The sequence below is a fragment of the Opisthocomus hoazin genome, chromosome 26 (genome assembly GCF_030867145.1).
Source record: "Opisthocomus hoazin isolate bOpiHoa1 chromosome 26, bOpiHoa1.hap1, whole genome shotgun sequence".
Classification (NCBI taxonomy): domain Eukaryota; kingdom Metazoa; phylum Chordata; class Aves; order Opisthocomiformes; family Opisthocomidae; genus Opisthocomus; species Opisthocomus hoazin.
In genome coordinates this window covers 1,281,701-1,296,455 of record NC_134439.1, presented here as the reverse complement: position 1 = coordinate 1,296,455, position 14,755 = coordinate 1,281,701, and the positions used below count along the sequence as shown (strand labels likewise).

General features: G+C 70.8%; 2 protein-coding genes across 3 annotated transcripts; both read right to left on the bottom strand.

Moving 5' to 3' along the window:
• Nucleotides 1–207: 207 nt before the first annotated feature.
• Nucleotides 208–13,779, bottom strand: PPP1R1B (protein phosphatase 1 regulatory inhibitor subunit 1B). 2 transcript variants are annotated; one of them, XM_075443672.1, is made up of 9 exons: nt 13,761–13,779; nt 4,494–4,577; nt 3,470–3,530; nt 2,732–2,754; nt 2,296–2,371; nt 1,994–2,122; nt 1,379–1,447; nt 639–779; nt 208–550 (listed from the first exon to the last, which is right to left on the bottom strand). In XM_075443672.1, exons 2-9 carry the CDS (start codon nt 4,572–4,574, stop codon nt 459–461), a joined length of 672 nt encoding a protein of 223 aa, XP_075299787.1. In that variant the 5' UTR covers nt 4,575–4,577; nt 13,761–13,779; the 3' UTR covers nt 208–458. The 2 variants fall into 2 exon arrangements, with proteins under 2 accessions (XP_075299787.1, XP_075299786.1); XM_075443671.1 differs by lacking the exon at nt 13,761–13,779 and adding an exon at nt 6,626–6,644.
• On the bottom strand, nt 4,571–6,369 carry LOC142364319 (uncharacterized). Its single transcript, XM_075443670.1, has 2 exons — nt 4,771–6,369; nt 4,571–4,681 (listed from the first exon to the last, which is right to left on the bottom strand). Exon 1 carries the CDS (start codon nt 5,944–5,946, stop codon nt 4,984–4,986), a length of 963 nt encoding a protein of 320 aa, XP_075299785.1. The 5' UTR covers nt 5,947–6,369; the 3' UTR covers nt 4,571–4,681; nt 4,771–4,983.
• Nucleotides 13,780–14,755: the final 976 nt, after the last annotated feature.

Here is a 14,755-nt window from a genome sequence, read left to right as displayed (position 1 = left end):
GCCCATCGGGGGAGGTGTCAATGGGGCTGGGAGGTACCATGCCCATGGCGGGGGGCTCCATGGTGGCCCTAGCTCTGACCCCGCAGCCCCCCGCTCTCGCCCTCCCGCTGCCCGGTCCCCCCGCACCACACCCCGGGCTGTCCCCCCAGGCCCGGCTCAGCCCCCCCTCCCCCGTCACACACACCCCCCCCCCGGCAGGCTCCAGCGCTCTGTCCAGCCGTTTATTGCGGGCGGGGGGCTCAGCTCGACGGGGGACGGGGGGGGTGTCCCGGCTCCTGCCCCGGCAGCCGGGGGGGGTGGAGGGGTGGTGAAGGAGGGGGTCCCCGTGCCGGGACCCCCGGTGCGCGGCGGGCAAAGCGCAGGCAGGGCGGGGGGGGGGGGACACACAATTGGGGGGGGGCAGCGGGCGGTGGTCGCAGGCGAAGCTGCTGCGGCGGGGGGGCCGTGCCCGGTGCCGGCTAGCTGGTGCCCAGCGGGAGGGGGGGCGAGTGGCGCTGGGGGCCGCCGGGGCGGGGGTGTCCCTCCGCGAAGCCGACCGGGTGTCTCCGCTCTGGGGATGGAGACCCGGGGGGGGGTCAGTGCGGGGACCGGAGGCACCGGGGGGATGCTGGGGGGGGGGGGGTGTGCGCTCCGCGTACCCCCGGTGCCGCCGCCACCCTCCTGCTCCTCCTCGTCACCCTCCACTCCCTCGGGGTCCTCGGGGATCTCGGCCACCGTCAGCGACTGCAGGGCCTCGCCGCGCTCCTCCATGCCGCCGGCGAACGAGACCTTCTGCCCGCCTGCGGCCAGGCAGCCGGTGGGCCCGGGACCCCCGGCTCCAGGGTGACCCCGCGGCGGGGGAGGGGACGGGGTCCCGAGCACCCCCGGCACCCACCCGGCACCCCCGGGCCAGGAGGCCGCAGCGGGCGGGAGGGCGGCCATGTCCCCCCACCGTCCCTGTCCCCCCGCCATCCACATCCCTCCACCATCCCTGACCCCGGCCATCGCCATTCCCATCCCTCCATCATCCTCATCCCACCACCATCCCTGTCCCCCCACCATCGCCATCCCCATCCCTCCACCGTCCCTGTCACCCACCATCACCGGCCCCATCCTTCCACTGTGCCCGTCTGTCCGCCATCCCCGTCCCCCCACCATCCCCATGTCTCCACCATCCCTCTCCCCCCACCATCACCATCCCTGTCCCTCCACCATCCCCATGCCCCTGCCATCCCCATGCCCCCACTGTCCTCGTTCCCTCACTGTGTTCATCCTTCCACCACCCCCATTCCTCCCCTGTCCCCCAACCATCATCATCCCCATCTCCCCACCGTCCCCATCCCTCCCCCGTCCCCCAACCATTGCCGTCCCCATCCGCCCGCTGTCCCCATCCTGTCACCTTTCCGTTTGTGCGCCTTGAGGCCGGCGGGGAAGCAGCTCCTCTCACCTCTGGCCTGGCTCCCCGGGGCTTGGCGGGTGGGCGGCCATGAGCCGGGGGCAGTGGGGGGCACACGTGGCACCGGGCCACCGCAGAGCCGGCCAGCGGGACGTCAGCCGAGCGGCCGGGGTCCCGCTGGCCTCGGCACGGCCCCGGTGGGGGACGTGGTGGTCCCCGTGGACATCGCTTGGCCCAGGGCGAGTGGGCAGCGGGTCCAGGCAGCACCCAATGTGGCCCCCCCCGGGCACCCACCCTGTCCCCAAGGGCTGCAGGGGAAGGTGGCACCCGCGTCTGCACCTCCGGACTCCGGCAGTCCCATCCCTGCGTCCCTTGGGCTCCATCATCCCCGTCCCCATGTCCCCATGTCCCCCAGGCTTCGGCAGCCCCATCCCAAGTCCCTGCATCCCTTGGGCTCTATCATCCTCACCCCCATGTCCCCCAGGCTCCGGCACCCCCTCCCCATGTCCCCATGTCCCCCAGGTTCCAGCAATCCTGTCGCCATGTCCCCTGGGCTCTGGCAGCCCTGTCCCTGTGCCACCCCGGGGCTCCAGCAACCCCATCCCCCGTCCCCCTCACCGGGCTCGAGGGCACTGTCGGGGTCGCAGGCGCGGGCCAGCTCATGGTCCCCGTCATCGGCCTCCCCGTCGGAGCTGTCACCCCCGGCCAGGCCGCTCTCCAGGTGGGACTGCACGATGCGCTGCACCGCTGGGGAGGTGCCGGCATCAGGATCCCCGCTCCGGGCACTGGGAGCACTGGGAGCACTGGGGTTTCCCCACGGAGCCATACAGCACCAGAGAGGCGTGGGGATCCGGCGTACCCAGGTGCCCCTCGCCCACCCCACGCACCCCCGTGCCTCAGTTTCCCCATTCAGCCGGTACCTTTGAGCGAGGGTGGCGTGTAGGCACACGGGTTGGTCCTCTTTGGTTTCAGCAGGCAGCCCTCGCCGGAGGCGCGCTACGGCACGGAGCGGCATCAGGGAGGGGGTCCCAGCGTCCCCCCATGCTGGGGGACACCGCAGCCCCGGGGCAGCCTGGCAGCCCCTGGGGAGCTGGGTGCCGTGACGGGGGTCCCACCATGGGGACCCAAGGCTGACCCTCCCACCCACTCCGCCATGCGGACCCTGGGGTGGTGGCCCTGTGACAGTTTGCACCGCGGCCGAGCCCCACAGCCTGGCTCAGCTCCGTGTCCCCGTCCTTGTCCCCGCAGCACCGGCACCGTGTGCCCCTGCTGGGCAGGGACCCGATAATCCCCCGGTGCCGGGGAGCCATGGGACGGGGGAGTGGGGCGGCCCTGGGGGTCCCGGCGCCCACTCACCTGGTAGGGCAGGGACTCGTCCTCTGGGTCGGCAGCGCCGGGGAGAGAGGGGTGAGTGGGACAGGGGCTGCGGGCACCCAGTGGAGCCGGGCAGGTCCCTGCCCACCCCCGGGCCCCCGCTCCAGGGGGTCACCCTGCCTGCCTGGGACCTGCCACTGCATTCCGTCCCTGCCACCCCGTGTTGTGACACCCCGTGCTGTGACACCCCGTCCCCTCCCCTCCACCATGTCCCTTCCCTGACATCCTGTGCCACAGGTGACACCACATCCCATCCCGCCGCCATGTCCCCTCCCTGTCGCCATGGCCCAGCCTGGACACCTCATACTGTGCATGACACCACATCCCACCCCTGCCACCCCTTCCCATCCCCGCCACGACGTCCCACTCCTGCTACCCCATCGCATCCGCACCATGATGTCCCATCCCCACCACAACGTCCCATCCCTGCCACAACGTCCCACCCCTGCCACTCCATCCTATCCCCACCATGATGTCCCATCCCCACTGCGACGTCCCATCCCTGCCACCCCATCCCATCCCTGCCACAACATCCCATCCCTGCCACTCCATCCTACTGGTGACACCACATCCCACCCCTTCCACCCCATCCCATGCCCGCCATGACCTCCCATCCCTGCCACCCCATCCTGCCAGTGACACCATGTCCCATCCCTGCCGCCACGTCCATCCCTGCCCCGTGTCCCGGCCCCAGCCGGCGCTGGTCCCTGCCCTGCTCACCTGGGGAGGAGTGCTCGGAGAGCTGGAAGAGCATGGCTGGCGTGGGCCTTCGCCGGCGGATCTGGGGCACAGCGGGGTGTCACCGGCCGGGGACACCGGGGGTCCTGTGTCCCCTGCCCTGTGTCCCAGAGCCAAGACCCCTGCATGCATGTGAGTGTCTGCGGGCAGGGAGCATGCGGGGCTGCACGGGGGGAGCACCCAGCCTGGGGCCGCCAGCGGGGAGCAGGGGATGGCGACACCCCACTTCGGCCAGGGCAGGGGTCCTCAGGGTGGGGGTCCCCACTGAGCCAGCGCTGCTGAAAGCTGAAGTGTCCCACAGAGGGGCCATGGCCCCATCCGGGGGTCCCCACGGTGTCCCCAGTCCCTCCCAGCCCCACTGGCTCCTGCCTGGCCCCTTGGTGGGGGCTCTGGGTCCAGTGTGTGCTGGGGACTGTCCCCCAGCGTGTCCTGTCCCCTCCATCCCATCCATCTTCATCCTGTCCCCTCTGTCCCATCCCTTCCCTCCTGTCCCATCCCTGTCCTCTCCTGTCCCCTCCCAGTCCCCCTGCACAACCCTCCCTCTGCGGGACCGCGGCTCATGCGGGGACCTTGGAGCTCTCTTGTCCCATCCCCGTCTCTCCCCGGTCCCATCCTGTCCCCACATCCAGTCCTGTCCCTCCCGTCCCACGCCCTGTCCCCTCCGTCCCCTCCGATGCCCCTTGTCCTGCTCTCCCAGTCCCATCCTGTCCCTCCTGTCCCACTCTCCCAGTCCCATCCTCTCCCTCCATCCCCTCCGTCCCCCCGCTCTTGTCCCATCCCTCAGGTCCCATCCCGTCCCTCCTGTCCCCTCCATCCCCACCCTGTCCCCATCCCTCCTGCAGGACCCAGCTCACGTTGGCACCTTGGAGCTTTTCTGTCCCCTCCATCCCTCCCGGTCACACTGGGGGTCCCTCGTTGCACCGAGGTCACCGGCAGCGCGCTGCCGGTGACCTTGGCGCAACGAGGGACCCCCGGCATGACCCCGTACCCCGAGATCCACCCTCACCATCTCGACGGCGCGGGGGTCCAGCTGGCTCGGGGGGGCCGGCACCGAGAACTGGATCTTCTTGCGGTCCTTGGGGTCCATGGCCTTGACCGCGCGTCACCGGGGAGGGGGGCGAGGGGGGGGGAAAAAATCTCTGCCACCGGTGCCGAGTGGAGTTTGGTAGCACCCAGGGCTCGGTACGACGAGGACTGAGAGCGGCGGGGAGGTGGGGAAGGCAGAGCCGGTGAGGAGGAGGAGGAGGAGGAGGAAGGAGAGGGAGGGAGGACACGTCTCCTACCAGGCGCTGAATTATTCATCCCCCCCACCCCGGGCAGGGGGGCTGAGGCCGAGGTAATGAGCCCTTGGGGAGCCCCCGAGGGGGTTCAGCCAACCCGGGGGGGGGTCCTTAACCCCTTCCCTGCCGGGGGGGTGGCCTCTGATGGTGGTGGCCAAGTGGGATGGGACGGGCATGGGAACGGGTGGCTCCACGTGAGTCCTCATGCCTTGTGCCTCAGTTTCCCCGCAGAGCTGCAGACTGGGGGGGGCAGGGGCACCCTTGGAGGGACGCAGCCGCATGGGACAGAGACACCGCTCGGGTAGGGATGGGAGCCACCCAGGGAAGGTGGCCGGGGGACATCCGTGGGGACAGCGGGGCCACGGGACCCCCAGAACATCCCATCGTCCCCAGCCGCAGCCCCGGGGACGCTGGCGTGTGCCAGAGGCAGGGACTGTGCCCTCGCCCGGGGCTGTGCCCGGCTGCCCCGGCTCTGCCCCGGCTCTCCGTGGTTTTACTGGTGGAAAATTCCACCAAACCGCAAATTTCCCCCTGGGGAAGCCAGGGCTCAGCCCCCACCCCCACCCCGCTGCATGTGCCGGGAGGGACCCGGGCATCGAGGGCAGCTCTCCCACCACCCCGCGGGGGCACAGCCGGGGGGGTCCTGGCACAGGGGGACAGCGAGGTCACCGGCAGCCAGAGCGGTGGCACCCGTCCCCTCACGGGGTGTCCTGCCAGGGGCCGGGGTGGGGGGCCGTGGGCTGGGGGCTGACGAAGCCGCCTCGGAGGAGGAACGAGGAAGGGGGAGCCGGGAGCTGGCTCCGGCCCCTGGATCTCCCGGTGCTCCAACGGCTGCGGGTGGCCGCGGGCCAGCAGCCGCCGCTCCAGCAAAATATTTACCCGAGTGGCACCGTGCCATGGACCGGCCTCCCGCCCGCCCAGCCCCGAGCGGCAAAGCACGGCAAAGCCCGGCTCTGCGCGGCAAAGCTCGGCTCTGCACGGAAAAGCGTGGCAAACCCCAGCTCCTCGTGGCAAAGCCCGGCTCTGCATGGAAAATCCTGGCTCTGCATGGTGAATTCCAGCTCTGCATGGCAAAGCGTGGCAAAGCCCAGCTCTGCATGGCAAAGCATCACAAATCCTGGCTCTGCATGGCGAAGTGTGGCAAAACCCATCTCCCCGTGGCAAAGCCCAGCTCTGCATGGCAAAGCATCACAAATCCTGGCTTTGCACGGCAAATCTCGGCTCTGCACGACAAAGCATCACAAATCCCGGCTCTGCACGGCAAAGCGTGGCAAAGCCCAGCTCCCCATGGCAAAGCCCGGCTCTGCACGGCACAGCTTGGCCCTGTGGCACAGCACAGCCCAACGTGGCATTGCCCACCCTGGGTGGGGACAGCCCAGGGACAGGGACCAGCAGAGCCTGCATCCCCATGGAGGCAAAGCTGCGGGGGGACGAGGTGAGGGGTCCCTTGGTCACCCCGTGCCGGGGGTCCCCATGCCAGGCTCTGAGCATCGTCCCCATCCCCATCCCGGCGAGGGACCCGAGTCGTTATGGCAACAGGTTCCCGGGCTCTCTCCCGCTGCCGTTCCCGTTCCTCCCACCCGCAAAGGCACCGTGTGAGGGGGTGGCCGGGCCCCCTCCCCTCCCAGTGCTGTGGCAGCGGCAGCGCCCGCAGCCCCCCGGGATCGGCACGCGCCGCCCGCGCCCGCACCCACGCAGCCTGCACCAGCTCGGTGCGGGATGCAGTGCCCAAGCCCCCTCCGTGCCATGCAGCGCCGGGTACACGTGTGCCACGCATGGCCCCGCTCCTCGCCCGTCAGCCCCGTCCCATCCCCGTGGGCACCCGGGCTGCCTGGTGGGGTGCGGGAGCAGAGCCCACCAGTGCTGGTGCCGTGCCCGTGCCATGCCCATCCCCGTGCCGTGCGGCGGGGGTTGCAGCTCCACGCAGCAGCGAATCCTCCTGCAGAGAGAGTAAAAATAGCAGCATGTTCGGGGAAAACAGCGCTTGCTGCCTCACCCCCCACTTCGCCCCCCACCCGCGGGCACCGGCGAGGAGCAAGAGCCTTCACCCACCGGCGGAGCGACGAGGGGGACGCGGGGCTGGAGGGGCCGGGGGCTGCAGGGCTGGGGCGTCGAGGGGCTGGGGGCTGCGGGGCCGGGGTGTCAAAGGGATGAGGCAGCATGAGGGGCTGGGGGCTGCGGGGCTGGGGTGTCAAGGGGCTGGGGACAGCAGGGCTGGGGCATTGAGGGGACAGGGCAGCATGGGGGGCCAGGGGCTGCGGGATCAGGTCATCGAGGGGCTGGGGCCTGCGGGTCTGGGATGTTGAGGGGCTGGGGGCTGCTGGGCTGGGGTGTCAAGGGGCCAAGGCAGCTTGGGGGGCTGGGGACTGTGGAGCTGGGTCATCGAGGGGACAGGGGCAGCGGGGCCAGGGTGTTGAGGGGCCGGGGGCTGTGGGGCCGGGGCGTCGAGGGGATGAGGCAGTGCGGGGACAGGGTGGGGTGGGTCTGGGGCGCCGTGGGGCGGGGGGCTGTGGGGTCAGAGCACGGTGGGGCCGGGAGGGCGCTGGGGATGGTGGGGACGGGGGGCGGTGGGGACGGGACAGGGGGCGGTGGGGTCCGGAGGACACCGGGACGCTGGTCCAAAGGGTGAGTGTCAGGGGGCGGGGCCTGGGCAGGGAGAGGGCGGGGCCTGGGCAGGGAGCGGGCGGGGCCACAGCGTGGGCGGGGCTCGAGGTGGGGGTCGGTGGGTGCCGGGGACCCCCCCCAAGCGCCCCTCGCCCTGGGAATCCCCCTCCGGACGCCTGGGTCCCCTGCCCGGGAGGGGGGGACAGGGGGCCCCTCCCGTGGTTCCCCCCCCGCCCCCGGGGTCCCCCCAGCTCCCCCCGGGCTGCGCACGCCGAGCCCCCCCCCGCCCCCGGCACCCCAGGACCCACCGTGAGTGCACCCCCCCGGGATCGGGCCCCCAGCCCCCCCCCCGGCTCAGTGCCCCCCCCGGAGCTGCAGCGGGGGCGGCGGGGGGGGCCGGTGCCCCCCCCCGGACCCAGAAGAGGTGCAGGGAGCGGGAACACGCGTGGGAGCAGGCGTGGGAGCAGGAGGGGGCGGCGGGCGGGGGGGGGGCTTAACCCCTTCGCTGCTGGAAGCCCCCCCAGTGACAAGAGGTGCTGCAGAGGGGCAGGGGGAGCTGGGGGCAGCCCCCTCCCCAAACGGGACTGCATGAGGGGGCCTGGGGACGTGGCCACCCCCACCGTGACACCCCACTGGCGTCGATGTCGAGAACAGCACGGGGGAGGGGGGGGAAGGGCTGGACCCCCTCTGTGCGATGGGGAAACTGAGGCACGGGGAGGCTGACACCCCAAACCCCCACCACGGTGGGGGGGGGGGGCTCCAACCCCTGGGCGATGGGGCGGGGGTCTGCAACCCCATATCCCCAGGAAGCTGTGGGGGGCTCCAAGCCCCGGTGCCGGGAGGGGACGCGTCCCCGTATCCCCCCTGGGACGGGGGGTTTCGACCCCACACCCCGGTAGGATGAGCAGGGGGTCCCACCCCGCACCCCGGCAGGGCGGGCAGGGGGCTGTGTCCCCATGTCCCCCTGCGCTGGGCCTGGCCCCGCGGCTCTTGCTGGCCTGGCTGTGCCCCTCGGCTCATCCCCGGCACGGCTGGCATGGCGGGGCTGGCGTGGCGGGACTGGTGGAGCTGATGTGGCAGGGCTGGTGGGACTGGCATGGCGGGGCTGGTGGAGCTGGCATGGTGGGGCTGGTGGGACTGGCATGGTGGGGCTGGTGGAGCTGGCATGGTGGGGCTGGTGGGGCTGGCATGGTGGGGCTGGTGGAGCTGGCATGGTGGGGCTGGTGGGACTGGCATGGCGGGGCTGGTGGAGCTGGCATGGTGAGGCTGGTGGGACTGGCATGGTGAGGCTGGTGGGACTGGCATGGCGGGGCTGGTGGAGCTGGCATGGTGAGGCTGGTGGGACTGGCATGGTGAGGCTGGTGGGACTGGCATGGCAGGGCTCACAGGACTGGCGTGGCGGGGCTGGTGGAGCTGGCATGGTGGGGCTGGTGGGACTGGCATGGTGAGGCTGGTGGGACTGGCATGGCAGGGCTCACAGGACTGGCGTGGCGGGGCTGGCGGGGCTGGCATGGCGGGGCTGGCACAGGCACCCCGGGGCTGGCACGGCCACCCGGCGAGTGCAGTCCTGGGCACGGGCCCACGGGCCTTGGCACGGGGTGGCCGGAGCTGGAGCCGTCCTGGCTGGCAGCCACCAACCCATGCCGAGCGTTGCGCCTGCACCCCGGGGTGCTCCTGGCTGGGCTGGGGGAACGGGCATCAGCCCCCCCCGTGCCTCAGTTTACCCACCTGTAGCACGTGCCCTCCACAGCCCAAGCCCCTTCCCGGGTAGGGGGGACCCCAGGGGACCTGCAAGCCCATCCCGGTGCCCCCGCGGTGCCCTGCAAGGGGGGGGGCTGCAGCCGGGGGCTGCCAGCCTCGTTGCCCCCCACCCCGACCCTCCTGGGGAGGGGGCCCGGCCGGCTCCCGGCCGCCAGCACAGACCAGTTTGCTGCCTCCATTCCCAGAAGAAAGAATAAAGTTAAAACATCTGTTAATTTATAAACCAATTTAACCATGACTGGTTAATAAATAGCTACCAGCTGCCAACCCCCCACCCTCCGCCCGGGCCAGGGGCGCGCGGGGAGCGGGGACGCGCAGCCAGCCGCGCTCGCCCGCTCTCCCTGCAGCCCCCCGTCTCCCCCTCACCGGGCCCAGTGGGGCTGTCACCGGTGTCCCGGGGGGCTGCGGCTGCCTGGGGGGCCGGGGTCTGCCGGGGAGACCCCCGTGCCCGCGGGGAGGGTGGCATGGCCGCGGCACCCAGCACGGGGTCCCGGCAAGGGGTCCCAGTCCAGAAGGGAGGGTCGTACGGGCGAGCGTGGCCTGGCCGCGGAGGGTGCCCGGGCGGGGGGGTCTGTTCACGCAGGGGGGATGGGGACATGGGGACAGGGGTCCCTGGGGGGGGGCTGCGCTGCTTCCGGGTGGGGGGTTTGGGTGGGCGCTGGTGCAGCAGGAACCGCGGCTGGGGGGAGTCCTGGGTGTGCGTGTGTGCGTGTGCCAGGGCTGTGCATGCGTGTGCATGGGAGCACGTGTGCATGGGAGCATGGGCATGCATGTACAAACCTGCATGTGTGTGCCAGGGCTGTGCATGCGTGTGCATGGGAGCACGTGTGCATGGGAGCATGGGCACGTGTGTGCAAGCCTGCATGCGTGTGCCAGGGCTGTGCATGCGTGTGCCAGGGCTGTGCACGTGTGTGCACAGGAGCATGTGTGTACATAGGAGCATGGGCACGTGTGTGCAAATCTGCATGCGTGTGCCAGGGCTGTGCATGCGTGTGCCAGGGCTGGGCACATGTGCACACAGGAGTGTGGGTGAGTGCCTGTGTGTGTGCACAGGAGGGCGTGTGTGTGCACACGGGACTGTGTGTCGATGCGTGTTTGTGCCCGGGATGTGCGCGTGTGGGCATGCATGCGTGTGTGCATGTTGATGCATGTGCGCATGCCGGGGATGTGCATGTGTGTGCATACACGTGTGTCAGAGGAGTGTGTTCATGCATGTGTGTATGTGCCAGGGATGTGCATGTGTGTTCATACATGTGTGTCACAGGAGTGTGTGCACGTGTGTATGTGTCAGGGCTGTGCATGCATGTGCACAGGAGTGTGTGCATGTTTTATGCGTGTGTGTGTGCACCAGGGATGCACATGTGTGTGCGCTCAGGACTGCGTGTGGATGCGTGTACGTGCCAGGGCTGTGTGTGTGCATGCATGCATGTGTGTGCACAGGAGCGTGTGCATGTCTACATGTGTGTGCGTGCCAGGGATGTGTGTGTGCGTGCACACAGGGCTGCGTGTGGATGCATGTACGTGCCACGGATGTGCATCTGTGTGCGTATGTATGTGCCAGAGATGTGCATGCGTGCACGGGAGAGCATGTGCGTGTGCATGCGTGTGCCTGCATGCGTGTGCGTGTGTCCGTGTGCAGGAGCACGCGGGGTGCCCGTGCACAGTGGGGCAGGCGCCAAGGGGGTCCCCCGTGTCCCCATGGGGCCGGGCCCGGCGTGGAGCATCCTCGCCGCACGCGGAGCCGGGGCGGACGCGGACGGAGCAGGCCTGGCCCCGGCGCTGTGGCGAAACGAGGGACATCCGCGGTGAGGGGGTCCCCAACCCTGCCCCCCCCGGACCCCCTCTCCCCCTCCGCTGGGCCGGAGGCTGCAGCGGGGTCGCAGTGCCCGGGCACGAGCCCCTTCCCCGCCGCGCGCGCCCCGACACGTGTCGCAATAGTAATGTAATTTGTCCGTTAACAATGGGCAGCTTGAGGTTTATATTTAATTACAACGTTTGCACCAACCTGAACTCACCCTTATTCATCAATAATGCATGGGTTTGTGTTTATCGCTGCTTAATTAATCTGTGCTTACGACAATTAAAGGCTTGCAAAATCCCCAAAGGTGGCGGCGGGGAGCGGCTGCGCGGCGCTGGCACGGTTGCGGTGCCAGCATGGCGGCGATGGCATGGCGGCGATGGCATGGCGGCGGTGGCATGGCGGCGGTGGCATGGCAGCAGTGGCTGGCGGGAGTGGGAGCGGCTGCGGAGTGGGGTGACTCCCCCCGGCACCCCCTTCCCTGGGGTTGTCCCCGCAGCAGGAGGGGCCGGACACCCCCCGGGCGAGGGGAGAGCCCCTGGGCGCAGGGTGCTGCCGTGGGGACCACCACGCGCCCACTCCCCACGGGGACCTCGCTCCCGGCCTCAGTTTCCCTGGGATGGAGACAGCCAAGGCCACCGCGTCACCCCCTGAGACCCCCAACCCACCCACCCTCCTCCAACCCAGCGCCTTTTTCTTCCTTTTCTCTTCTCCCTCACTATCCTCCAGCCCCTGGCCCCGTCCCAGCCCACGGGGCCGGGGGGGCCGGTGCCCCCTGAGCCGGGCAGCGTGGCCAGGCCGTGCCACGCCAGCTCTGCGCCTTTAAGTGCGGCGCGGCGCGGCTGTCCCGGATCAGCCGGAGCGCCTATTAAAATTTTATGCGAAGTGTAAATGGGCCAGGTCTCCAGCTTCCCGCTCCCTCCGAATGATTTATTACTCGCAAATACCACAGAACTAATTAGTATAGTAATTAATTAATACGAATTTGCATATTTGCATGTGCAATTAGTGCAGTGGAGTGATTACTCTGAAAATGAGAAGTTGGGCTTGTCAGATGGTGGTGTGAACTGGAGTGGAAAAGCCTCGTGCAAATGAACCCGGGCACGCGGCGGCACGCGGCCGCCGGCCCCGCGCCGCGCCGGGAGGGCGCGAGGCCCCACGCGTGGGTGGGAGCGGGGGTGCTCAGCCCCGGGACCCCCCCCAGCCCCGGCCTGGCCCTGGGCCCCCGCCATGGGGACCACTCCATCCCTCGGCCATCTCCATGGCGACTCGCTGTGCCAGGCGCATCGCCATGGCAACGGGCCGGGCCACACAGCCTCGCAATGGTGACTGTCGTCATCGGCGCCCTGTCGCCATGGAGACACCCCCCCCCCTTTCCTAAATTCACTCTCTGCCCCCCACCCAATGGCTGGGGGTGTGGGGATGGGGGTCCTGCTGCTCCCTGGGCTGGGGGTCCCCAAAGCCACCTGGGGTGTGGCGGGGGTGGTCCCTGATGTCCCCCGGGATGGGAGGCCCCAGAGCACCCCGGGGTGGGGTTGAGGCCCCCGGAGTCCCCGACGCCGGGGGTCCCACTGTGCCAGGGAGAGCCGAGCCCCACGATGGCAGCACCGGCCTGGATCAGCCCCCAGGGAGCCCCCCAGGGCAGGGGTCTGGCACCCCCAGCCCCAAATCCAGCCCTTTGCCTTTGTCCCTGGTGCCACCCCGGTCCCCCCTCACCGGGACCCCCTGTGCCCCCCCGCCCTGCTGAGGCCTGACACCGCTCGGTGCACTTCTGGGAGGGCCACCAGCCGCCTCCCCCCCCCCGATTTGGGGACACCAGCGCGGAGGGGTGGGGGGCGATGGAGGGGGACACGGCGGCTGCAGCCCCTGCCGCCCCCACACACCACATCCCCCCGCCACCGCACCCCACCGGCTCCCTGACACGGGCCCAAGCGGATGCCATCTGCCGCGGGGGGGCCGGGGGCCGGTGCCAGCAGCGCTCGTTCAGCCACGCCACGCTGGGCCCACGCTGGTGGCATCGCCATGCGCCCACCCCCCGCGACCCCGACCCGGCCATGGCGGGGGCATGCTGCCCGCTCCCGTGAGCTCACAGTCCAGCGGCTGTGATGTCACAGCGCGTTGTGACATCATAGCGCGTTGTGACCTCACCAAGGTGGCCTTCTGCCCTCACCGGCAGCCGGCTCTGCTGGCAGCACCATGGCAGCCCCTTCCAGCCCTGGGTCGCGGGGTGGGGTCCCCCCAGTCCCAGCACCCCCCATCCCCAAAGAACACCCGACCCTGGTGAACCCGGTGACCTGCGGGTGACAAAAGGGGTGTCGGGGGGACACACATGTACCCTGAGCCCCCCATCCTCCCACCTGGGACCCTCTGTCCCCAGCCCCACGCACCGGTGTGGCCCCAGCAGTTTCCCACTGGACGATTCCCGGGGTGTCATTTGCCTAATTAACACCGCGTGTCTTAAAATCCGCACGACGAGCCCACAGCCCGCGAGCGGCAGCGGGTGGGGGTCGGCCAGCGGGTCCGGCTGCCCCAGGGGCAGGACCCATCCAGGGCGGGGGGAGCAGCCGATGTGGGGGCTTCGCTTGGCACCACTCCGGGGGTGGCACAGCGTCCCCCCCATCCTCCTCCAGCCACAAACTGGGTTTGCTGAAAGCCCCCCTGACCCCGGCTGAGCCAGGCCTGCCCCTTTCCTACCCCCCGTGCCTCAGTTTCCCTCCACCCTCAGCATCCCTCCCAGCGCGGGGACCTTTAGGGATGCGGGGCCGGGCAGGGCACCCACCCCCCCGTCCCCAGAGACCCCCCCCCCGCAGAGCAGGCCCCCCCTGCTCACCCGCTGACAGGAGATGTCGGGGTCGGGTCCCACCGGGGAGAAGCCGCTGCGGGGACCCGGCCCGGGGCCGCTTCAGCCCCGACGGCAGCGGGACCGGGCCCGGGGCCGGGCCCCCGCCGCGCCGCTCCCCCCGCTGCCGTTCCCCGCCGTTCCTCCGCCGCCCGTTACCGCATCCACCGCTCCCAGCCTTCGCCTCCCCGGAACATCGCAGCGCGGAGCCGGCTCCATCTGGCAGCGCGGCCCCCGCCCCCCCCCAGGCCCCCTCCCCCTCCGCCGCTCCTCCGCTCGGGTCCCCCGGGAGGCTCAGCCCCGCCGAGGGGACGCGGGGACCCCGCCGGGGGGAGGGGGGGGAAGGGGGGGGAAGGCCGGGAGCCCCCCGACCCACGCTGGGGTTGCGGCAGCCGGCTAAGCCCCGCAGGACTCGCCCCATGCGGGGCCCCCCCGGGAGCAGCCCCGGGCCCAGCTGGCTCCCAGCCGGGTCCTGGCACCCCCCCGGCTCCCCCCGACCCTCTCCCGTCCCCGCCGCGTCCCGCCGGGTGCCAGCCGTGCCCCGACACCCACCCCCGGGTCCCCACCCCGGGTCCCCATCCCCAGCCGCCGCCTTCCCGCGGGAGGGAGGGGAAGGGGCACGGGGGAGGAATCCTGGTGGGGGAGGAGAGCTGTGTGCCCCGGCCGAACGCCCTCTTGTGCCCCCGGGCAGCGAGACCCCCGGGGGTCTGCCTGGGGGGGCCGGGGACCTCTGAGTCAGGAGAGCCGATCCCTGCACCCGAGGACCAGCAGCGGGATGGGGACCACAGCCCCGGGGGGGTCACTGGGCCTGGGGACCCTAGCCCTGACCTCCTGGGGCAGGAGGAACCCCCTCCCCAGCCCCTGCACCCCAAGCACCAGCACTCAGCCCTGCTCCCCCCTGCTCCCCCCGGCACAGATCCCGCTCGTACAGCCCCCGCGCCCGGATGCTGGGTGCCCCACTCCCCACCCTCGGTGACCCCTCTCAC